We start from the raw sequence: 26,700 nt of genomic DNA, 5'->3' as shown, positions 1-26,700 counted from the left end.
AAACACTGCCCCTGCCAAATATCCTCAGTATGAAACACAGATCTGGGATTTTTGTTTTTGGACCACACCCAGCTGTGCTCAGGGCAACTCCTGGCTCTGTGCTCAGGGATCATTCTTGGTGGAGTTCAGGGGTCCAAAGTGGTATCAGGGATTGAATTGTGACTGGCCACATGCAAGGCAAGCTCCTTAAACCCTGCACTATTTCTCCAGCATAAAATCTGGAACTTTCGATGACCCCTCCCCCAAATCTTCCTACTGTGTTTTTTCCCTTCATATTTCAATCATGATAACAGAGACAACAGTAAATGTTGGATGACAACCATCTCTACAGATATCATCTCTCACCAGGTTTTCTGGGGAAGGAGTACTATGACTCTTCTCCACTGTGTGAATTCACTGGCGTGGTAAATACTGGCTGATGTAAACTCCTGGCAGCTTGGCATACTCGGAAGGCATTCCTAAAAGAGAATCAGGCAAAAATGAACCCAAACTTTTAGTTTCCCTGGGGGCAATATATTTACCCACTTACCATAAGTGTAAATACTTTAAAGAAATTTAAAGTATTTAAAACAAGGGCTGGAGCGATAGCACAGCGCGTAGGGCGTTTGCCTTGCACACAGGTGACCTGGTCGGCCCAGGTTTGATTCCTCTGCCCCTCTTGGAGAGCCTGGCAAGCTACCAAGAGTATCTCGCCTGCACGGCAAAGCCTGGCAAGCTACCCGTGGCATATTCAATATGCCAAACACAGTAACAACAAGTCTCACAATGGAGACGTTACTGGGCTTGTTTGAGCAAAACAATGAATTTAAAACAACTTATGACCTGGATGTAATTCATGACTTCCCCCCACCCCCCGAAAGCTTAAAATTTTTAGAAAGTAATTGAAATGAGATGCCACAAAAGAATGAAATGTTTTCTAAGTCTGTTATGTGAAATAGAAAATGTTGTCAGAGTTTTAAAATTTAATGCACTATGATTGGAGCATTGATTAATAATGTCAGATTACCAGTATGTTTTAAAAGTACATTTCAGTTTTTAAGAAACTGGATCCGTGTTTATTGTTTGTATTTTTTAAGGCAACAGATATCTTAACATTGTCTACATACACAAAGGGAGAATTAGAAAAGTACGGGTGAAACATGCTATAGGGAAAGAAGAGATAACACTTATAGGGGAGACTAAAATAACTTTCAAAACTCCTTCTTAAAGCATTCAGACCTAGTTATTCCCACCAATTCTTTTATTTTCAATTACTCTTTACTTTCTGACAGTACAGAATGTGCAGCTTTATTGTGGCTGCAGAACTGATATCAAATCTAAATTACTAGCATTTCTCCTTTTTGACTAGAGCTAGAACCTTCAGAATTATTAATTCTTGGCTTTCTGTAATTGATAGTATTTCTCCTTTTCAACTAGGGTTAAAACCGTCAGTGATTAATTCTTTGCTTCCTATGTAAGTAGAAAGAGGTTAACCTGTTACAAGCTCCAAGAAAACAGACTTACCTCTTGAACAAGATGCCAGGTAAGGCCATGGTTCGTTGAGTATTCAAGTTTGACCTGGTTGTCCATATGTGGAGTGTATTTCTGGCCACAGCCCATGACCAAACTGAACTGAATCATATAGGCTGCTCCAATCTGCATTGATTGTGTTTCTACATAGCGCATACTTGAGGTCAGTTTAGAATCTCCTGTGAAACTGAAAGATAAAGGTGAATTTCAGAAAACCTTAAACAGGGCCAGAGCAGTAGTACAGACGGTAGGGTATTTTGCCTTGCATGCAGCCAACAGGGGTCTGATTCACCAGCACCCAGAAGGTTCCCCCAAACATTCCCAGGAGTAATTCCTGAGCACAAAGTCAAGTGTGGCCCCTGAGCATTATTGGGTGTGGCTCCAAAACGAAACAAAAAGAACACCTTAAACACCAATGTATCATGGAACAGACTGGATAAAGAAACTATGGTACATCTACACAGTTGAATACTATGCAACCACCAGGAAAAATGAAATTTGCTTATAAATGGATGGGCACGGAGAGTATCATTCTGAGAGAAATGAGTCAGAAAGAGAGGGACAGACACAGAATGACTTCACTCATTAGTGGGATATAAACAAACATAGTATGAGACTTAATACTCAAGAACAGTAGAAACAAAAGTCAGGAGAAATGGCCCATAGCTGGAAGCTTGCCATAAGCGGTGGGGGCAGTTGGGATAGAGAAATAACCATTATGACAATGATAGTTGGAAGTGATCACTCTGGACAAGAACTGCGTGCTAATGTAAGTAAAGGGATATACATGATAACCTTCAGTACCTGTATTAAAACCATATGGCTCAAAGGGAAAGAGAAATAGAGGGAGAAAGAGAGGAGAGAAAGAGAGAGGGGGGAGAGAGAAGAGAGAGAAGAGAGAGAGAGTAGAGAGAGAGAGAGAGTGAGCAAGCACACATGTGTGTGTGGAGAAAAAAAGAGTGCCTGCTGCAGAGGCAGACTGGGTGGTGGGGTGGAGGGATGGCAGGAGGGACACTGGTAACACTGGTGAACAGTCAGGTGTTGGAACATAGTATGACTGAAACCCAACCATGAACAACTTTGTAAATGTATCTCATGGTGATTCAATTAGGAAAAAAAAAGCAAACAATCCTGACACACAAATTAGGCTAAAGTACCACAGCAAAAACAGTAACAATAAAATTCTTACTTAGCATGGATATTTATATAACAGATAGTTGTGGGCATTTGTAGTTGGGTTGGGGGATAAGCTGCCATTCTCAATTTCCCTTCTCCCTCGTCACCTTCCAGTGATTTGTCAATTCCACCAGTGAGTTTCCATCAAGAGTGTATATGTAGAAGATGCTATATGGATTTACCCTGCAGCTTTGATATAATGTTTTGTGTGTGTGTGTGTGTGTGTGTGTGTGTGTGTGTTGGGGGGGTTCTCAGGGAGGAGTTCTCAGGGAGCATGAGGGCTATGCTCAGGAATTCTCCACTTGTGATTTGATGCAAAAGCCTGAGAATGTGGTGCTGTTAAGGTTCTGCTGTGCCACGGACCACTTTGAGCACTTATGGTGCTGAGTGTGTGTGTGCATGTGTGTGTGTGTGTGTGTGTGTGTGTGTACATGCATGTGTGTGTTTATGTGTGTATATGTGGGTTTAGGTGCTCCGGGGCCACACCAAGTGTTGTAAGAAATACCAGGGGCTGCTGGAAATGGAACTGGGGTTGGGTATATGCAAAGCAAGTACCCTGGTCCCTGTACTATCTCCACCCTCCCACTCCAGGGTCCCCAGTATAAAATTTAAAAAAGACAAGTGGACTTGGCTAGCATATCCTTTGACTGCTTCTCGTGGATTTTCTCTTTGTTTGGGCAACAGTTGTGTTACAACAATAGCAGAATGGTCATGCTGATGCAGGCCCTCTGCTCTGAGGGGCAGTATAGAAAGATGGAGTGAGTCTGGTTTCCCTGGTGGCCATGCTAAACTGCTCGCTAGTCCTATTTATCCTAGGAAGCTTGCTACAAGTGACGAGTCAGTCTTTTGTTTATGCCATGGTCAATCTTTGCTTGTTTTCCATTGAAACCTTGAGTTGAATGCATTTTTTAACCAATACACTTTCCCTACTTCATAGTTACCATATCACACCTATTTTGATATCTTAACCCGAAACAAAAATAACACACACACACACACAAAAGCACAGACTTTTGTGCCTTAAAATACTGCCCCTTCATAATACAAGTTTACTTGTATTATGTATGATTTATTCAAGATGGCCTGAAAGCTAGTTACATTAGATCTGTGTTTCCCCGACCTCGTGAACACTCAGCAGGTGTTTTAGTTACAGAGAATTTCATCTCATGCACTGCAGTCCTTTAATTTACAAAATGGCTCCTCTCTGCTGCTTGTCTAAATCAAGATATGTTTTAAAGGCAAAAATGAAGCTGAATTTCTGTCACAATTACAGCAATGGAAAAGAGTAGCCATATCAGCATTTTGGGAGAAATTCTAGAGGCAGAATGTACTAGGAATCAAGACAGTTTTATTCGTGTTGATTTTCAAGAGTGCCTCAGATCTACAGAGACAATAAAGAAAGCTCTAGATTTGTATTTTTGTTTTTTCTTTTTTCTGGGTCACACCTGGCTGCACTCAGGGCTTACTTTTGGCTCTGAACTCAGGAATCACTCGTGGTGGGGCTCAGGGAACCATATGAGGTGCTGGGGATTAACCAAGGTTGACTGCTTTCAAGGTAAAGGCTCCAGCTACTACACTATTTCTCCAATCCCCTAAGGACAAGATTGAATGAGAGAATGGGGATAATAACATGACTAGGATATGATTATCTCTCTGTGGTTTTCATACTTACCTGCAAAAAGGCTAGCAAGCTCTCTTTAGAGCCCTGTAAAATTTGGATCATACCATAAAGTAATGCAGTCTCCACTTAGAGGAGAGTAAAGTTCCGTCAGAGAAACTAGACCCACTTTAAGGAGGACTGAGCCAAGTTGCGGGCTCCAAGGTCACACAAATAACTGAAAAGAGAAGCTAGATCTTTTAAATTTCTTCTCTGATGTACTTTCCACTGTCATGCTATCAAAGGCACTTAAAAATATCACATATAATGAGTACATGAATGGGTCTCTTAACTGGGGAGAAGGAACGCTTTGTAAGATTAAGTCATGGACACAGGCATGATGTAAAACTTAATCTCATTTAACGAAATCATTCTTTCTGCCTTTCTGTACAACTTCTTAAAAAATATCACATATAATGAGTACATGAATGGGTCTCTTAACTGGGGAGAAGGAACGCTTTGTAAGATTAAGTCATGGACACAGGCATGATGTTAAACTTAATCTCATTTAACGAAATCATTCTTTCTGCCTTTCTGTACAACTTCTTTTACATCTCTACAGAAAATGTTCTTTTTAAAAAAGCTAATACACAAAACCAAAGTCAGTGGGAGAATTTAGGCCACAATAGTTCTTAAAAATAAAATTCATGTAGGAGCCAGAGTTAGTGGGTCCGGCACTTGCATTACAAGCGATCAATCCTGGTTCGATCCCCAGCATCGCATACGGTCCCTTGAGCATGGTCAGGAGTCATCCCTGAGGGCAGAGTCAGGAGTAAGCCCGAGTATTGCTGAGGGTGGCCCCAAAACCCACCAAAGCAAACAAAACAACCCTCTCCCCAAATAAAATTCATGTAAAAACAGTCAAATCCTCAAAGGTTGAGTAATTTTTTATAACTGATACCATCTCTCCATCTTTCCTTCTTTTCCCCCCTCTCTCCCACTCACCCCCTCTCTCTCCCTCTTACTGTTGATGCCAGGAATTGAACCTCATACATAGATTCACCTTTTTAAAAGTTTAGAGAGGCAAAGCGGCTCAAGTGGCACTTCCAATTTGCCACAAAGAGAGAGAATACTAATATTTACATTAACCAGAAATTTAAGGAATAGTCTATATTATTTTTTGTGAACCTTTAGTAGAAACCAGCTCTGTAGAGCACATTTCTAGAAAATCAGAAGGAAAACAAAACTATTATTGGTTGAGTATCATTTGGAAGCTATATTTATCTACCCAAGAACATGTTAATAAATTTAGGTCTCTCTGGCTAGTAGCACTGTAGCACTGTCCTCCTGTTGTTCGTCGATTTGCTTGAGTGGGCACCAGTAACCGTTGTGAGACTTGTTGTTACTGTTTTTGGCAATATGCCACAGGTAGCTTGCCAGGCTCTGTCCTGCAGGTGGGATACTCTTGGTAGCTTGTCGGGCTCTCCAAGAGGGACGGAGGACTTGCAAGGCAAACGCCCTACTTGCTGTCCTATCACTCCAGCCCATGATCCCCCCCCCTTTTTTTTTGAGTTTTGTACTTATTAAAGAAATGTTTACTAGAGTTGGTAGAAAGAGAGTGGTGTAGAGTTAAAGGTGGAATTTAAATTAGCTTTTATTTCTTTAATATTTTGTTTCAAAACTGAAAGAAGTATTTTACTGTATTATATAAATGTTATACTTACAGGAAAAAAACAATCTGACACTATAGAAACATTTTGTTTGTTTTTGAGAACTCCCAGTGGTGCTCAGGGGACTGTGAAAAGTATGTTCTTCAGTCTTCTGAGTAAAAAGTTGACAAATATACTCCCTAGAGATAACTACTGCCAACATTTTGGTGTAAATACTGCCTATTTTAATAATTCCAGGTACAGAAATACACGCTCACTTTCATCTTCTTTTAAAAAGAATTTATAAAAGAACAAAAGCAACCTGTGTTGGTGCGGATGTGGCAAGAAAGGGACCCTCTTTCACTGCTGGTAGAAATGCCGACTGGTTCAAGCCTTTTGGAAAACAGTATGGACGATTCTCAAAAAATTAGAAATTGAGTTCCCATTTGACCCAGCAATGCCACTCCTGGGAATATACCCTGGAGAGGCAAAAAAGTATATTCGAAGTGACATCTGCACTTGTTTGTTCATTGCAGCACTGTTTACAATAGCTAGAATAGGGAAAAAACCTGAGTGCCCGAGAACAGATGACTGGTTAAAGAATCTTTGGTACATCTACACAATGGAGTACTATGTAGCTGTTAGAAAAAAATGAAGTAATGAAATTTACATACAAGTGGTACTACATGGAAAATATCATGGTAAGCGAAGTGAGTCAGAAAGAGAGGGACAGACATAGAAAGATTGCATTCATCTGGGTAACATAAAGTAACAAAATAAGAGACTAACACCCAAGAACAGCTGTGATAAATACCAGGTTGTTCACTCCATGGCTTAAAGGCCAGTCGCACACTCTAGGGGTAAAGGCAGCTCAGATAGAGAAGGGAGCACCAAATAAAGGGTGCTGGGAAGATCCGCCCAGGATGGGAGATGCATGCTGAAAGTAGACTTTAGACCGAACATGTAAAGTAAAAGTAAAAGTAAAAGTAAAAGGCCCCCCTCTCTTAGAAGAGATGAAATCACGAACTTTACATACAAGTGGTACAATATGGAAAGTATCATGCTAAGCGAAATGAGTCAGAAAGAGAGGGATAGACATAGAAAGATAGCATTCATCTGGGGGATATAAAATAATAAAATATGAGATTAATACCCACAACACCAGGAGAATTACTCCATAACTTAGAGGCCAGCTGGGTATTCTAGGGGAAAGGACAATTCAGATGGAGAGGGGAACGCCAAGTGGAGGGTGTTTGGAGGATCCTCCCAGGAGGGGAGATGCAGGTTGAAAGTAGACTGGACTGAACATGTTCGCCACTCAATGCCTCTTTGGCTGATCACAGCGCCCAGGAGGAGAGAGAGAACAGGGGGGAATGCCCTGCCACAGTGGCAGGGGGGGATGGGGGGATGGGAGGATGGGGGGGAGGGATATTATCCTGGTGGTGGAAAATGGGCACTGGTGGAGGGATGGGTATTTGATCGTGGTATGACCGAGATCCATGCACAAAATTTGTAAATCTACAACTGTACCTCATGTTGTTTCACTAATAAAAAAGAAAAAAAAAAAAGTAAAAGGCCCTCCCGTTGTTCATTGATTTGCTCAAGCGGGCCCAGTAACATTTCCATTGGAGATTTTGTTGTTACTGTGTTTGGCATATCGAATACATCACGGGTGGTATGCGGGCGAGATACTCTCGGTAGCTTGCCGGGCTCTCCGAGAGGGGCAGAGGAATTGAACTCGGGTCAGCCATGTTGGCTGCGTGCAAGGCAAACACCCTACCGCTGTGCTATCGCTCCAGCCCTGAACATGATGCCACCCAATGTCTCTTCTGCAGACCACAGCACCCAAAAGGAGAGAGAGAACAAAAGGGAGTGCCCTGCCACAGAGGCAGAGTGGGATGGGGGATGGGGGGGTGGGAGGGATACTGGGATTGGTGGGGGTAGAGAATGGGCACTGGTGGTGGGATGGGTACTCGATCATTGTATAACTGAAACCCAAGCACAACAACTTGTAAGTCTACAACTGTACCTCATGGTGTTTCACTAATAATTAAAAAAATAAAAATAAAAATAATTTAGAATCATAATAAACTCCCTATCATATTTAGAATTATTTTATTGCTACTTTTTACTATTGAAAAATTATGATGAAACTCATTTTAAATAAAAGCCTATCTTCAATTATGGAAAATTTGGAGGTTGTTTTCATTTTTCACTGTTATAAATAGTGCTTCTATAATATACATCTTTGTATAACTTGGTACACTTGTCCAATTATTTCCTTAGGATAAATTTCTAGAAACAAAATGCTTGGTCAGGCAAATTTTAAAAGTTGATGCTCAGTGCCAAGTTGCTCTCCAAAAAGTCTGTACTAAGTTATATTTGTATCTCATGTACCAAAACACTAACAATCACTTAGATGCCAACTCTTTCCACTTGTCAATAATGAACAATGGTGTTTTTCACTTTACTCACTCTAGGCAGATTTCTTCAGTTGTATTAATTTCTTTTACTACTAGCAAAGTTAAAATGCCAATTCAAACTTATTGGCAAATATATATTTTTTTGATTTGTGAGCACAAGTGGTCTTTTTTTAATATTCCCTTTAAAAATTGAGTATTTTATTTCTTTTAAATTTGAATACAAAATGGGAACAAACATCTAGTGATTCTTGGGGGTCGTCCCACCCAGAGATCCTCAGGGTACCACGTGGTGCCTGGATCAAAGCTGGGCATCCTGTATGCCAGGCATACATTAAACTACTAAGATCTCTCTCCAATCCATCTTTTTCTTATTTTTAAGAGTTATTAATATACTGAGATATTCAGTTGTTACCTCTCTCTCCTCCCCATTTTTTGTTATGTTTTATGTTCAAGGAAGTACTCTACTTACTTCCACATTATGTTTAGAAATTTTAGGCAATATATTATTTACTCTTTATGGTCCCTGCCATTAGTGTTATGTTTTATGAGTATCTGTTGATATTATATTGAGTCAAGTTCATAACCATATTTATTTATTTATATTTTTGTAAACATCTACTGGACATCTGAAAAGATCTATTTTTTTTAATTTGCATGTGTTTTCCCTCTATCTAGTGTATCCTCCTTGTTAATTACTGTTACAGCTATCTAAGTCCTTACTTTTTTGTTGCTGTTTGCTTGCTTATTCTGTCAAGGACTGAAATAAAATAAGTCATATTCTTAGCTATGGTTGCAATCTTCCCTAAGTACTTATAACAGGCTTTCCTGTTAGAGAACGGTCACTATGCTGTGGTACTGGGCATGGGGATTGTGGGTGTCTGAGCAGTTTTTATCTCTGTGTACTTCTACCAACCTTGCACTACCTCTGTTACTCTTCAGACTCTAAAGCTAACTTCAATTCAGATAAGTTTAGTGGGACTAGGGAGTTCCCATTACACCTTTACTCACTTTACTGTGATCAATATCTCCAACACCAGTTTCTCCATAAGCTCATTCAAGTCTCAAGTATCAAAAATTATTGAGCATTTCTCTGTTACATTGCCTGAATATTTCAATAGGGATTTTGGAGAGATAAACAAGCAAATATGCAAGCTTAATTTCTGTGAAAATTGACAGCATTTCCATATTTCTACAAAATGTTGGTTTAAGAATTTTTTGATGATACTTCCTCAGTTCCTCAACTGGACCTTTCTCAATAGGAGAAATTTCCAGGTTATGACGTAATTTTATTATATAGTTTTTACTGTTCAATTTCCAGGCTTAAAATGAATTTAAATTTTTTTTCACATAATGCATTTTGTCATGTGTTTATTTAACACTTCATTTAAAAAAGTCCTTATGGATTCTCAGTGACTAGATCACTCCTTATTTATCTTAAGATTTCAGAGTTATATTGGCAATTGAAGATATTCTGGAATACATGTGCTTTTCAGCTTCTATTTCAGGATTTAAATATATATATATAATATATATATATATATTTGGACTCTAGCATCTGCATTATCTTGCTTATCTGGTAACATCCTTATTTAAATTACATAGTTTAGATTCCTCAGCCTTTTCATTCTTATCACCATTTTCTCAGTTTGGAAATTTACATATAGTTCTTCAATTCAGGGCCAGAATTTTACTTTAAGCTAAACTCTGAGATCAACAAAAAGTGTTAAGTGTGGCCACTTGGATGCTGTCTATTTAACTTTTATAGAAAGCAAACTATACTCTTCGCAAACGAAATTCAGAATGAATTTTAATTTAAACATTAGATAACTTCCTGTATGGGAGATCAAATTGAGGGAGTGTGTCACTTAAGCTGGAGGCTCAGGTAGTCTGTACAAAACAGCACAGTCACACACCTACCGGGCACCACCTCAGGGAGCAGATGGGAGGAGCTGTACTGTTTCCAGCACCCTCTATTTCTTAGTAACTCCAACTCATGCCTGACCTAAAAGAGTATAGTTTGCTTTCACGGTCCTGAATGTCCTCCCCCTGCTGTTCTTACAAAGCATCACCTTAACTCCAGAATCAGCTATGATTGAAGAGATGTTTCTTGGTCAGTACTGACATTATTTTTCACTGGACTTGCCATCTCGACATACTTCTGTTTGGGGCCCACAGCTGGCAGTGCTCAGGGCTTACTTCTGGCTCTGTTCTCAAGGATCACTCCTGAGGGTTGGGGAACCATATGGCATACTGGGGATTAAAACCATATTTTCCATGTGCAAGAAAAGTGCCTTATGCTCTGTGCTATCTCTTTGGCCCCCACATAATCTTATTTTCAAGAATCAACCAAGAATAAGCATAAATAAAAATAGATACCATTAAAAAAATGTTAGGCTGTTGTGAGTTAAATGTCTCTTTAACTCCACCTGTGGGTCTGAACATCCCCGCAGATACATATTTGGTCAGTGGAGCATGAAATCTCAGTGTTTATTCACTTATGAAATATTTTTGTTATCAATGACTAAACATTATTGTTGATTGTTTGTGATTCTTTTTTTGGGGGGAGGCACACCAGCTTGTGCTCAGGGCTTACTCCTGGTAGGGGTCATGGGAACCATATGAGATGCAGGAGACAAAACCTGGGTTGGCCATGTGCAAGGCAAGACAAGTATTATCACGTCAGCCCTATTCTTGGGGATTCTTATAACCTAGAAATACTTTCATAATTATTTTATAATTCCTCCTATTTTTCTTTAACACATTTGTGCATTATTAATTTTTAATATATTATATAATTATATTATTATTATTATATTGGTTTTCTTTGTAACCTTCTTTATGTGAACTCTATTTAATTTATATAAAGAGATAAACAGGCTTTCAGGATAATTTTTTTTCCTCAGGACACTTTTTATCCTGGGGTTTTTCCTCAGTAGAACACCAATTCTTTTTCCCTGCCTATGTCTGCAGAAGTTGAGATATGAACATGTACATTTAAACGTGTCAAACGCATTGACATTTTTGTGTTCTCACCCTACAACTGTTCTCCTTCACAACTCCACTTTCCTATATCTCCAGGGCTCACTATGCCTGGCCTTGTGGAGTGTGAAAACAAACTAGGATCCACTGTACTCACATCAAGACATTATATCCTTTTTTATCCTTATTTCTGTTCCTTTTTATCACTCATAACTCCTTTTACTTTTTTTGAATGCTGGTTTTTTCCTATTTACTTTCACTATTGCTTAAAAAATTTTTTTCTACAAAAGGATCTTAAGATGATTAGTGCTAGAGTTTTATTTATGTGAGAAAAATGTTTTTATTTTTCAAAAAATTAGACACATGAGTACCTTCTGCTTTTAAGGCTCATGAAACTACCAGGAGGACCATCATTAACTATTGTTACTAGGCCACATATTCTTTTTGTTTGTTTTTTGCTTTTTGGGTGACACCCAGAGATAAACAGGAGTTACTCCTGACTCATACATTCGGAAATTATTCCTGGTGGTGCTCAGGGGGACCATATGGGATGCTGGGAATCGAACCTGGGTCAGCTGTGTGCAAGGCAAATGCCCTGCCCACTGTGCTATTGCTTCAGCCCCTAGGCTGCATATTCTAATCCCCAAATTTAGTCATATTAAAACTGATGGCTCAAACTTTTTGATCACCTTCACCCATTTCCTCCTCCCCTCTGCACCTGCTCTGGAAACCACAATCTGTTCTTCACCTCTACAGTTCAGATTTGTAGATTTCCTATATATGTGAGATCAGATAATATTTGTCTTTTTCTGTTCGACTTATTTCATATAACCCTCAGGGTCCATCCAATTTGTCACAAGTTACTGGCAGGATTTATAACTTAAAAAATTACTTTTGGATTTTGGGAGACTTCTGGCTGTGCTCAAAGCTTACTCCTGGCTGTGTGCTCAGGGATCACTCCTGGCAAGTCAGGGGACCACATTAGGGTGCTAGGGATCAGGCTCAGGAGACCATTATGAGGTGGTGGGGTCAGTTGCATACAAGACAAGCATCCTACTTACTGTACTATTGTTCCAGCTTGGATTTATCACTTTCCTAAGGAACAAAATTCTTGTGTGTGTGTGTGTGTGTGTGTGTGTAGTGTTCAGGGCGGGGGGACAGTGTAGTGTGTATAAACGTCCCAAATCCATTTTCTTATTTATGGACACAGAATGTTTACACATACTTACTATTCTAAATGATGCTGTAGTAAATAGGAGGCTGCCAACATATTTTAAAAATAGTTATTTTATTTCTTTTAAAGATGAATTGTGCACAACTTGTGTGTTAGTGTGCGTGGTGCCAGGGAACCAACCCAGGGTCTCAAACATGTCAAGCATGCTCTTTACCACTGAACTCCATCTGTGCCTTATTTCCTTCAGATATATACCTTTAGAAGAGGAATTGGGAGATATCTCCCAAATAGATCGGTCATGGTCACAATCCTCCCATTGTTCATTGATTTGCTTGAGCGGGCCCAGTAATGTCTCCATCGTGAGACTTGTTACTGTGTTTGGCATATTGAATATGTCATGGGTAGCTTGCCAGGCTCTGCCGTGCGGGCGAGATATCTCGGTAGCTTGCCGGGCTCTCCGAGAGGGGCGGGCATATTGGCTGCATGCAAGGCAAACATCCAACCACTGTGCCACTGTGCTATTGCTCCAGTCCCACCCCCCCAAATAGATAGGTTAGTTTTATTTTTCACTTTTTGAGGAATGTCTGTGGTGTTTTTCATAGTGGCTGCACCAATTTACATTTCTACCAAGAAAGTATAAGGGCTTCTTTATATAGATATCCTCTCTATTATTATCTTTGTCTTTTTGACAGCAGCTCTTTAAACAGAGGTGATAGCTCATTGTGGTTTTGATTTGCATTTCTCAGATGATCAGTCCTGTTGAGTACATTTCCACAGACCTATTGGCCTAGATGTGTTTTTTAAAAAAATGCCTATTCAGATCCTCATCTTAAAAATCATACTTACTTGTTATTGAGTAATGTTTTTTCCTATTTCATAGATTGTCTTTCATTTTGTCAACAAATTCCTTCGTTATAAGCAACTTGCTTAAGTAAAATATTTTAATGTAGCATTATTTGCTGACTTCTCACCTTTCAAAAATTCCCCCTTCCCTTCCCTCTGTTGCTATTATAACTGCAATGGCTGAGGTCACAGATACATTTAGTTGTGGTGCTTGTCAGGAATTACATATCATTAGGTGTATTGTTCATACACAGGGGTTGCTGTGTTGCTAACATGTACTGGTTAGGGTCATATGAGTACTGACACATCTTCAGCTTTGGTACTCGTGCTCACTAGGCTATGCACTCGAGGTCATAATGGAGGCTGTGGAGCTGAACGGAGTTGTGGGATCTCACTCACCACCTGTGGTGGCACTTGGGATCACACTCATAGTCTCATGGTTATATGGCAACTTTAGTTTAGTTTACCACTGAGCCTCCTAATTTTCTCTTCTCCTTTCACTGTGGTCATGAAGGGACTGTACACATACTTGGCTGCAATGTTTACACTCTTGGTGGTAGTAATTGTTGGGGATTTCACACTTCTAAGTCATGATTGCACATGTGCTTGATGCAGGACATGTACATCAATAGCTGTGGTACTCTCTGTGGGTTTCATGCTTTGGTTTTGATATTCTCACACACTTGGAGGTATATTGTAGATTACACATTCTCTTGCATCACCAGGGTTCCCCAGGTTAACTAACTTTTGATTTTGTGACTTTTGCTTTTGATAGTGGAGGAACCAAACCCGGGTCAGTCAGGTTGGCAGCATGCAAGGCAAACGCCCTACCCGCTGTGCTACCAAGAGTATCTCATCCGCACGGCAGAGCCTGGCAAGCTACCCGTGATGTAGTTAATATGCCAAACAAAGTAACAACAAGTCTCACAATGAAGCCGTTACTGGGCCCGCTCGAGCAAATTGATGAACAATGGGAGGACAGTGCTTACAGACAGTGCTTACAGTGTTTTTGATAGCAAATTAAAAGCAGTATTGCCAATATCTATGGCAAGTAGCTCACTTCAGGTTTCTATGAGAAATTCATGCTTTCTGTTTTGGCATGTAAGTAGAATAAATTTTGAGCCTAATTATTTTGCATGGCTATAAAATAATGGTCAGTTTACCCAACACTATTGAAAAGACCTTCCCCTGTTGCATACCTGAGTCTTTTATCAAAAATTAATTGATGGTAGAACCCATAGTCGCTGCCATGTAAAACTTATCAGCCCAGCTCTACAAATCACAACTAATTTCAGACAAGATTCAAGTGAAAATGCAAAAATTCACCAGTACACCAGTCTTCCAACTCAACATTCTAAGGGCCCTGGGGAGGGGAATGAGTTGACTCCCTGCCCTGTCAAAGCCCTGGCAGCCACACCAACAACCCAACTCTACTGCTTCATGATGAATCTCTGCAGAGACGTCAAGCTGACAAAAATTGCAGGTACACAGGATTTTCAGGTTGAAAACTCTCAGGTACACATAGTGGAGCAGGAAGCCTAACACTCCCCTCTACTTATGGAAGTTTGGGTAGCCACAACCAAAAGCCACAGCCACTACCATGTAAACTCATCTTCTGCAGAAGATGAGTTTTACAGATTCTGGATTTCCTGGACACGTCCAAACTCCACATTACTGACATTCCACAATACTGACAAGTAGGAGCACACCAAATTAGATGGGAAAGAAGCCAACTAAAAATAAACAAAAACAATCATATAGAAGACTCAACTAGCAACAAACAGCTTAGTAAAGTCCCTTTGGGACTTAATGATCCCCATGGTGAGATATAATAATTTTCACAAATTTTTTTTAGTCAATTAAAACTAGCAATTAGTTGCAACAAGCAATATAAAACAAGTCATTTTGGGCCTGCTAAGGGGGCAGGCTTAGGAGGTGGTTGGGAAAATAGAAATAACAGTGGAGGGAAGGTCACTCTAGTGGTAAGATAGGTGTTGGAATACTGAATGCCTGTAACAAATGGATAATGAACAACTTTGTAAACCAGGGTGCTTAAATCAAGAGGGAAGGAGAAAAAAATGACTATAAGTGTGAGTTTATTTTGGGGTACTCAATGATAGTCTCTTTTAGATTTGTGTATTTTTTTCTCAGTATCATGCTATTTTTATTATCATAGTTTTATATTATACTTATAAAATCAAGAAGTGTGATGCCTCGAGATCTGTGCTTCTTACTTATGACTGCTTTGACTGCTAAATAGGTCTCCAGTGGTTCCATAAAAATTTTAGAATTGGGGATTCTTACAGTAGGTGCATAAGGTAAAAAGGTAAAGGCCCTCCCGTTGATCGTCGATTTGCTCCAGCGGGCCCAGTAACGTCTCCATTGGAGACTTTGTTTTTACTGTGTCTGGCATATCGAATACTCTTGGTAGCTTGCCGGGCTGTCCGAGAGGGGCGGAGGAATCGAACTCGGGTCGGCCATCTTGGCCGCTTGTAAGGCGAACGCCCTACCCGCTGTGCTATTGCTCCAGCTCATTTAAACAGTAATTTATGTAAACCATTGCGAGCACAGTAGGTGCATAAATATTTAAAAATGTGATAGTCTCTTGGTGAACTGACTCCTGTACCATTATATAATTACCTTCTTTATTTCTTAATTAAAATATTTAGATAAATGTTAACACACCACCACTATAATTGTAGTTTTCCTTGATTTCTTACGGTTTCTATTTGCACAGATTCTGTGTGCATCATAAACTGAAACGAGTCTCTTGTGCACAGCAGAGAGTTGGACTTAAAGAAAATTATCTGCTATATATCTTCTAGCTGGATAATTCAGTCCATTTATATATAAATGCTTATTACACTATTGCTACCCTTTTGCTAGTTGTTTATAATTGTCCTATAGCTATTACTCTACTTTTTCTGCTTTTTCTCTTTGTGAGTTGAAAACTTTTTATAGTTGTCACGGTCCCGATCATGGTCCTCCTGTTGTTCATCGATTTGCTCGAGCAGGCCCAGTAATGTCTCCATCGTAAGACTTGCTGTTACTGTGTTTGGCATATCGAATACGTCACGGGTAGCTTGCCAGGCTTTGCCGTGTGGGCGAGATACTCTCGGTAGCTTGCCAGCCTCTCTGAGAGGGGCGGAGGAATCGAACTCGGGTCGGCCATGTTGGCCACTTGTAAGGCAAATGACCTACCGCTGTGCTATCGCTCCAGCACAAATAAATTTAGTCATTTTCAAATTACAAAGTTATCCATGATTGGGTTTCAGGCACAAAATGTTTTAACACTGACCCCTTCACCAATGTCTATTTTACTCAACCAACTCCATTCCCCTTCCATTTTTACCCACCAGTCTTCTTCTATGAGAGGTGTTTTTGTTAAAAAAATAAGTTTGCACTATGGTTTACAGTTCTGCTGCTGATAGGGTTTCATACAAACACTTTACCACCTTTCAGCACCACTTCTTCCTTCCAGAAGGTGCTTGTCTTTAATGCACAAAATCTGGGTTCCACCCTCAGCACCCTATATGAACCCCCTAGCCCCACCTGAGCATTGTTGAGCATTGTCTCCAAACAACAAGAGCCAAAAAAAGCAAAAAAAATCCACCCCAAACTCAACTTCCAATATAATATAATGATCATCTTATCACAATTTATATACTATGAAATAAATCCGATAAAACATGACAGCAATGTTCTTTTCACCTGTATGTCCAGCTATTAGATAAGAGAGAAATATAAATGCTATTTGGTATTATAACTATTAGTTTAGTCAGATTACCTTTAATAAAACCTCATCTAAAGTGTTTTATTAGTGATCTTAAAATATGTGCAAGAATATTTAAAGATGACTTGTTAGAACTCAAAACACAAAGATTATGATTTCAAATACTATGTATGGAAAAAAGAAAATTACTATTAATGAAAAGCAAATCATTCTTCATGGCAAAAGTGTGTTTTGAGATGACACACTGATTTATAGCATATTGACCATAGTTCTTCTAATGAAAAAGCAATTGTCCAAGTTTTCCCTGGAGAACATGCAGTAAGAACAATCCACACTCAGGGAACCATTAGTTAGAAAATGAAAACCAAATAAACTCACAGTTGGGAAAAGCCAACAATAATTAATTTAACACCAGTCACTTGTAGAGAACATGTATACATTTCAATATTTCCCTTGAGAGAGACAAGGTCACTAGAGGCCAGCGGCCACATATTTACACATGTTCAAAGAATTTTTACATACAAAGACAATATGCTTAAAAGGATTTGAAGCATTCAAAATGACTTGTTTGAGGACAAGAAGTTGTGATAAATAGTTGGCTAACACCAGCATTTGAATTTCGTAAGGAGTTTTTCTGAAAAAATAACGCAAAAGTGAGCTCACATGAAACTTGAACAATATATTCTTCAACAGCAGCAGGGATAAAACACTGTCATTAAAAGGGATTTTATTCTGACTCATTGGCTAAGAAAATGGGAACAGTTTGAGATCTTCTATGTTGTTTCATTTTAATGAGCAGTGAGCATTTTTCATGTCCTTATTAAAGCAGTTAATGTGCTTCTCTAGTCTCATTATCACCACCAGAGTATACTCTCTGTTGTTTCAGAACCAAGACAACTCCTTTCTTTTTAGAGAAGATCAGAAAGTCAAATCTGACTGCTCACATGTGGTTGTTAATAAAACTCCTGTGGTGCTGCTCAAGGTGTCCATGGGGACTGTACAAGTTATTTATATTTTCTTGCGGTTTTCTATAATTACTGCAATTGTACTTTCACAAAGTAAATGTATCTCCACCAATTAAAGCAGTGGTGGGTTAAGAATATTCATCAGATTTGTATAAGAGGATATTGTTCTTAGAGTTCTGATCAAAGCACAAAAATTAAACTGCTGCTACTATGCATTCAATCCAAGTGTTAAATTAAAATGCTCAGCAACTTTGGAGTTTATTTGAGCAGATGTTAACTATTTATGAAAATAAACATGATACAGGCCTTGCATTCATGATATGAATCTTTGTTACATTAAAATTGTTGCAAAAGAAATACTATAAAAATTTTGGGGATTTGGTTTATGGTTTATGACCAATTTGAATTACACTTAAATCAGGTCACTTTAAAATTTCAAAGGTTTAATATTCAAAGAAACATTATGTTTGCTTATATCCTTCTGTCTTATCTCACCCCTTTATTTTCTCTGAAGACTCTAAAAGAATATCTGCAAAATAAGCATCTGAGGCTATCAAATAGGAAAAAAAACTAAGAATTTTAAATTATTTTTATATTATAACTTATTTTGCCTTGTTTTATAGAAATTTCATTCTCTCTTTCACATTGTGCACAGAAAGAGCTCATAGCTGCACTTCCATTCCATTAGCTGTCATTTTGATGCTAGAGTTTTAGCCTGCTGTGTGTGAGATGTGAATGTCGACTCACAATTCACATCAAAGGTAATTTTCTGTGCAATGGTGTGTAAAATTTACCTCTAATTATGATAAGGTCACTGATGGGTCATTTATGATATGCTCTCTGGAGAGAGTTGCAGTTGAATAGCTTTTGGCAAGATTCATCTGGAAAAATTAAATTGGTCTATGACCCAATAGAAAGTAAAAGCCTCTTAGAAAATTATTCCTCGATCACATTGAAAATCTTAAAGAAATCCATAGAATAACAGTATAATGTGTGGCAAAGGCCATGTGGGTTTTGGAATTATGCAGAACTGAGTTTTAATCCACTCTTTACAGGACTAGAAGGCTCTTTAACATCTGACCTCCATCTCCTGGATTCCATTCCCTCTTCCTTCACTACCTACACTCTGGCAGGTATCTTTCTTTATCTTTGTCAATGTCATAGTCACTCTAGCTTTGGGATTCTTTGCACTGCACTTGTTTATAGTTGAAATATTTCTTCTCCAGGTCTTTATTATTGTTCCACTTGGAACTGGAACTTTGAACTTTCTTATAGCAGACTGTATGATATTTACTCGCTGAACTAAATGAATATACCTCTCCACCTAAAGGAGCTACCGCCTCACTCCATCACTCCAGCTAATCACTGTTATATCAGCCTACTGATATTCTTAATCATAGATGAGATTATTCATTTACTGTATATTGTATAATTAAATTTGAATATGAACATGGAGGGGAAATACAGGAAAGTGAGTAGGAAGCATTCCACAATCTTGAAAGCCTACTGATAATTACCTATGTGAATCACTGATTCAATACCTATTGAGAAAATGAACTAAAAGGCAATATTTATTAATATTATTTATACTTATTAGGAATGAGAAAACTTCTTGAACATAATCTCAGATAGCATGAAGAAATTTTATTAAAATATTCATGAGGGGCCAGAGTGATGGTACAGTAGGTAGGGCATTTGCCCTATACGCGGCCGACCCGGGTTTGATTCCTGACATCCCATATGGTCCCCCAAGCATTACCAGGAGTTATTCCTGAGTGCAGAGCCAGGAGTAACCCCTGAGCATTGCTGGGTGTGGCCCCAAAAGCAATATATACATATATATTCATGATCCCATGTTCTATGAAAATGATGGGCTTACGAGAAGGAACAATATGAGAGTCACCTTAGTTATTAATGAAGTAATCACTTTTTAAATAAAAGAGGACTTCTGTGAAATTTTCTCAAACAGTGCTCAGTAGGCCTGGGTCACCTCCCAGTGATTCTCAACCAACCAGGTCAGTGGTTCAATGCAAGGTCCCAAGGATGTGGTATTGCTGAGGATTACATGCGTCACCCCAGCAGTGTTAAAAAGCTACCAGGTCATACATGGTGGTGCTCAGGGGCTACTAGGAGAGCATTTGATGATGCTCAGAGGACCAGATGGTGCTGGAAATTAGACTGGAGTTGTGCACATGCAATGCATGTGCCTTAACCCCGAAACTATCTCTCCATCCCCCAAGAGGATTTTTAATATAATGGTGGGAAATAGAGATGAGATTAATAAATATGGTGGACAGGTGAAATTATATGATATTAAAATACAAAGCTACTTAAATTAAAAATAAATGTGGTGGGGGGGCATAACTACAGCACAATGGGTAGGGAGCTGCCTTGCATGTTTGCTTGCCTTGCATGCATCCAGGTTCTGTCCCCAGCATCACATATGATCGCCTGAGCCCCACCAGTAATAATTCCTGAGCAGAAAATCAAGAGTAGTCCCTGAGTACTGCTGGGTGTGGCGCCACAACCAAAAATAATATAAATAAATATTATTGGGACCAAGAGATAGCACAGGGGTTTAAGGTATTTGCTTTGCATATGGCTGATCCTGGTTCTATGCTCAGCACCAATGGTGTGGCCCAAAACACACTCACACACTTATATTATATATATGCACACATATATCTACATATGTGTATATATACATATCTTTATGAATTTTGCATCTATTTAAAAATATCAGTGCTATGTTTTTAGTCCTCCTTCCTAAAATATTTTAATTTTAGATATAATAATGACTTTTCAAATGGTTCAGATTATGTTGCCAACACATGACTGAATATTGGATGCACTGTAAAATAATCTGTGTTCAAATACTTAAATGCCAATTTTAACAGCAAAGATGAAATCCTCACCATAGGGTCCAGTCATGGCCACAGTATGGCTGAACATTTCCAAGGTAGAATCCCAGAGACTGAGTGACCTCCACAAGATTGGCAAAGTCAAGACTAATGCTGTTGAAAAGTACAGATGTCATAATAATTTCATCAACAGCCCAAACATCTTCTCCCTGGGAAGAGTGATACGGCTGCCACCATCTGAACTGGATTCCAAATTGTCTTGCATCATCTGGCAATTCTACAGAGATTATTCTAAAGGAAAAATGAAAGTAAAATTTTAAATTAGCTTGATATCTTCAAATGCAAACGTTTTCAGAAGAAACTTTTATTCTGTAACAAGTGAATAAATAAATAAGTTAAATCTGACCATTATAAACATTTGTCGGGGATTTCTAATTTCCTGTCTGATTCCCACAGGGTCTTCTAAGTACATCTAGAAACGTGACTTTGCTTTCATTCTCTCTCTCTCTCTGAGAAGCTAACTTCGTAAAACACAATTGTCAGAGTGTCAGGATTTATCTTAGTCTCGTACAGGATCTTGGACATCATGTTACATATATTACAATTGGGGCCAGTTGGAACTAGAGCCTTTCCTCATTCCCAGGAGTTTAGCAGAGTCTGAGAGGTCACTTGCTGTGTCATGGCAGCTATGACACCAAACCTGCATCTGACAAATGGGGAAGAAAATTAAGAATAATATCTAATTTCCAGGAGCAATTATTGCACTCAGCAGCAGAAACCATACATTAATTGCCACTGCCATGACATCTACTTGAAAGCTCCATAAATCATAGTACCATGCTACTCACACCCATACACAAGGTGAGATATGAAGCAAATGGCAAATGGAACATTTGTCTCCATCAACGTACAATTAAACTTCAGGAGAAGTGCTGTAACAAACACACCGAAGAAAGTGTGGCCTTTCTAAGTGAGCACAGAAAAACTCCCAAAGACTGAGAACTAACTGGATAACTTAAAATTATTAAAAACTATTCTAAGGATACTAAGACTGAATTTACTGAGAGAGTAAGTTGATTTTAATACATGTACTGTATTTGTTGCTTGTTATTGCACAGAGAACTACAACTAGCATCTCAAAAGTTATTTTTATATACTGAAATATTATAAAATTTATCTTTTTAAATAATTTGAACAGAGAATTGGGATAGAATCATAAAAACTCACCACTGATTATACAGATGAGAAAATACTAGTAGAACAGTTTTGCTATGTGATTAAACATACTTTAACATAAAAGCAGGGGCCAAATAGATAGTACAGTCAGTAGTTTTGAAAAGCAATATTCAAATACAGAAATATAAATGAAAAACATTTCTTAAAAAAGAGACATAACTATAATGTGTTTGTGGCTTTTAAATATTTTCTACAATCTAATGAAATTTGTGACTAATAAGAATTCATTAGAATAAAAAGTAAAATTAAAGTATCTTAGTAATATGCCCTGATTTTTCTAAACATTATTTCTTAAATAATTACATTTTTTGTTTGGTTTTATTGGCCATACCCAGCAGTGGTCTCGGTTACTCCTGACTTATTCAGGAAAGACTCCTGGTGGCTCGGAGGATCATATTGGGTGACGGGAATTGAAACAGGGTTAGTCACATGAAAAGCAAGCACCTTACTGTTGTCCTATAATTCTGGCCCCTTAAATAATCACTTTTATTTATGAGTATATAAAATACATGAAAATGTTCATCTTATAAACAAAACATAACACATTAAACAACTATAAAGAAAAAAGGTGTGCAAGTGCAATGATAACGTATTTGAAGTGACTAATGTTTTTATTGACAAAAATGCTGAAACTGTGGGTCTATAATCAGTCTCTGGGGTTAAGGTCTCTATTCTCATACCTAGTGGTTAATGACTTAGCAGCCACAGAAAAGGTGCTTAACTTCTCTATTTCTCAGAATCTTTACCTGTAAAAATATGTTAATAATATCCTTACAGAAAAATCAGAGTCTTTCAGATTTTTCTCTAATATATTATAGCACCTAGACAAGTTCCTGGCATATATAAAGAAACTCAACAAATACTTATTAATGAAATATATATGTGTGTGTGTGTGTGTGTGTGCATGTGTGTGTGTATTCAGTATACCCAAACTGAGATTTGAATACAGAGACATGAGGAGGTAAACCTTCTCTTTAAAAACAAGCAGCCATTAAGTTATGATTAAGGATTTGCACCTAGGCAATATGGTTCCACAACATATGCTGTGGCATTTATATAATAAATTAGCGTGAAAAAGGAAGTTTTGCTTTCACTGCTTTCTGTATCTTACAGGGGCTGAGTTAAAATAGCTAGGGATCAGTGATCAGTATATTCCTAGATATGAATCCAGGAACCTAGGTTATTGATCTCAATCTTTTTATATCAGTAGGAACAAATCTCAAGAATTCCTTGCAACTAAACATAACAATCAAAACAAAATGAAACTTAGACTAGCAAACCCTAAAATTAAGGAAAATCTAGGATAATTTTAGTCTCAATAGTAATATCAAATTTTATGTTTTTAAAGATAGCAATTAGTTTATATTTGTTAGTTTGAATGAAAAGATACTTAGATATTAGCAGATTTAAAGTTGTATAAATCAAATGAAAATAGAGTTATTTACTGAGCAAGCTATAGGACTAAAATGATTAGTTTACTTCTAGAAGTTGGCTAGGGGCAAGTGAACAGTCAAACAGCAAGCACTATATAGCTCATACTAAGTTTTTGAATTATTATGGCAGAAAGAGACAATATGGATTTATAGCAATAAAAACAAAACTATATTAATGAGAATATAGCAATGGCTAAGGCATCATAATATATTTAGCTATCTTATGAAGAATTTCAATGGTTTATTATAAAAATAAAATTTAGTATTTAGACCATAGGCCTACCTGGCCAACCCAGGTTTGATTCCTCTGCCCCTCTTGGAGAGCCCGACAAGCTACTGAGAGTATCTTGCCCGCACAGCAAAGCCTGGCAAGCTACCCGTGATGTATTCCATATGCCATACACATAACAAGTGTCACAATGGAGACATTGCTGGACCCGCTTGAGCAAACTGATGAACAACGGGAAGACAGTGACAGTGACAGTGATCTAGACCAAAACAAATTCTCCTCCCCCCATGTCACTGTTACTAATATTTGTGAAAGCAGGAGGAAGGAAGAGCATTTTTTTTGACTTTTTGGGCCACACCCGGCAATGCACAGGGGTTACTTCACTCCAGGCAGTGCTCGGGGAACCATATGGGATGCTGGGAATTGAACCCGGGTTGGCCATGTGCAAAGCAAATGCCCTACCCTCTGTGCTATCACTCCAGCCCTGGAAGGAAGAGTTTTAAAGATAGAAATACAAATACAGAAAACAGAATCTCTGTCTTAACAATTCTTTTTTATTCCCTTCCACCTTATTTAAACTCATGGTATACAGAACTGTTCATGATGCATTTGTTAGAGACATTCAAAATTCCAATACCAATGTCACGACAACTGTCACTTTCCCTCTACCATTGTCCCTAATTTTCTAATTATTCTGCAAGATTGCCCTCTTAGCAGGCCCAAAATAATATATTTTATATTGCTTGTTGCAACTTAACGACTAATGGAATTATCAAAAAATACTTCAGTAGAAGAAAATTTGTGAAAAATATTTATATCTCACCATGGGGTCATTAAGTCCTTGTCTGAGGATCTACAAAGCTGTTAGTGCTAGTTAAGCCTCCTGTTTTAATGTTTCTGTTTACTGGGTCTAGTTGGTTTCTATGTTACTTTCTCATCTCAGTGGGTGTGCTCCTACTGGGATGCAGTATTACAGTTTGGAGATGTTGTGTGGTCACAAATGTGGCTGTGTCTTAACAATTCTTAAAAAAACTCCACTGTGATCTTAATTGTCCAAGCTATATACATATTAAATGCTAAAAAATACCTTGATTCTGCTTAGAAGAAAAATGTTGCTGTCAAATGGCAGGCAAGATTAAAAATACCTTTGCAATAGCACATTAAATGTGTAATTATTTTTCATATGGACAAAGATTAATTAAATTTCATGATACAGATTTATTGCCAAAGTTTGGAGTTGTCTATCCTTGTTAAGAAAATTGTGTTGGAGTATATTAATGTGAAGGTACTTCCTTCATATTTTCATAATTGTTACCTTGATTTTCATTTAATTTTCTTCTAATGTTTACTATGAAAAATCTGAACCATTGCCTTAATGTTTATGCATTTTCACTGAATAAGCAAACTGAATTTAGCATTCTACTTACCTTTACAGGGAAATTTTGTTTGCATAACACATCACAACACACGGTGCACATTCTTACAACTTTATAAAGTACAATATTTATCACTCATGGTAGTTGTTTATTGTATCTGTTATATGCTTCTTTGTTTTTTGTAAAGCAAAGGTTCTCATCTCTCTGCAAATATCTGAATATAGGAAGTTATCCCCCAAATTTAAGCTCTGTAAAGTTATTACCATTGCTCTGAATTTCCATTAGGGTGCCAGAGCTAATTTCATAAATCGAAAGTCCTTGTGATCTTTCACATTTCCTCGTAATTAATATGCTCTTCCAGGTAGGTGAATGCTGCTAGCTCTCTCTGAACATAAGTCACAACTACCTCCTCTAATGGTATTTAAAATTTTGCATGCTATTCTTCTACTTTAAAAGAATTCGAAGTATGTATGTATGGAGGGAAAATTAATTATAATAGGAGGGAAGAGAATTCTTCGGGCATTTCCAAAATTGTACCAGTAATCATTCTTACTATGTATGCCAAAATTAAAGGGTAAGCAAGCTTCAAGGAAAATGTAAACAATCTCAACTGCCTATTTTAAAATAGACTAGCTAAACTTATGTTATGCGTGCATCATTTTTATCTCATACAATACTTTTGTCTGGTACTCTATACACGCTAGAGAAATTTTGTTGTTCTATTACTTAATATATGTAAAAAACACTGGCTACCAGATTTTGAGTAGTTGCAGCATAATTTATTATAATGTTACTAATGAATATTATCAACAGAACTTATAATTAGTACCATTTTAAAATTTGATCTAATAGTTCATATTATAGTTAAATATAAGTAGTCTAATCATTTTTCTCTGTTAGGTATTACAGTATTTCTCTTAATACACATTTTAAAAGATGTGAATTAAAGTCTTCACATTTTCAGAAATTAAAACCAATGACTCAGAAAAATGTGACCTGCTCATTTTCATGCAAGTTCTCTGTCCTCACCATCTCTCAATGGAAACATTTCTGGAATGATATACCATATGAATGACAATGTCTCTGGAAAGGAGATTATCACTGTTACGTTTTCCCCAATCCTTTCCAACATACCTGGGCTCGTGATAGTTGAGATATGAATAATGTTCCAACAGTTTCCAAGTTATCCCATTATCATAAGAGTAGTGCAATAAAACTCCTTCACCAGGCTGGTCTGGGGCTCGGCATGTGCTCAGAACAGATTTGCTTCCTATCCGCAGTGTGAACTGGAGAAACCTAGACATGAATTGACTATGGTTAACGTGTGCCAAGACATTTTACATCATATTATTATTGGCCTTTAAAATATTTTCAAACCAATTTCATGAACTACACAAAAGCTGCAGGTTTTCATCTAGTCTCCATCCCAAAATATATATGATTTCATTATGAGATATGTGAATATGTTTATAAAGTTAATGCACATATTTTACATATAAATATTTCCCTATCCATAC

The 26,700-nt window shown here is 37.9% G+C and overlaps 1 protein-coding gene across 1 annotated transcript in view; it reads right to left on the bottom strand.

The window, feature by feature from the left end:
* RELN (reelin) overlaps positions 1-26,700 on the bottom strand; it is a 511,483-nt gene that overhangs the window by 148,111 nt on the left and 336,672 nt on the right. The window contains exons 19-22 of the mRNA XM_056118569.1: positions 26,318-26,479; positions 20,964-21,200; positions 1,504-1,696; positions 346-458 (exon numbers count right to left, since the gene is read on the bottom strand). Of these exons, the coding sequence (XP_055974544.1) occupies positions 346-458; positions 1,504-1,696; positions 20,964-21,200; positions 26,318-26,479 (705 nt within the window). The remainder of the gene's footprint in view (positions 1-345; positions 459-1,503; positions 1,697-20,963; positions 21,201-26,317; positions 26,480-26,700) is intronic.

The sequence above is a fragment of the Sorex fumeus genome, unplaced genomic scaffold (genome assembly GCF_029834395.1).
Source record: "Sorex fumeus unplaced genomic scaffold, SorFum_2.1 ptg000037l, whole genome shotgun sequence".
In the NCBI taxonomy this organism is placed as follows: Eukaryota; Metazoa; Chordata; class Mammalia; order Eulipotyphla; family Soricidae; genus Sorex; species Sorex fumeus.
This window is presented reverse-complemented; position numbering and strand designations above follow the sequence as displayed.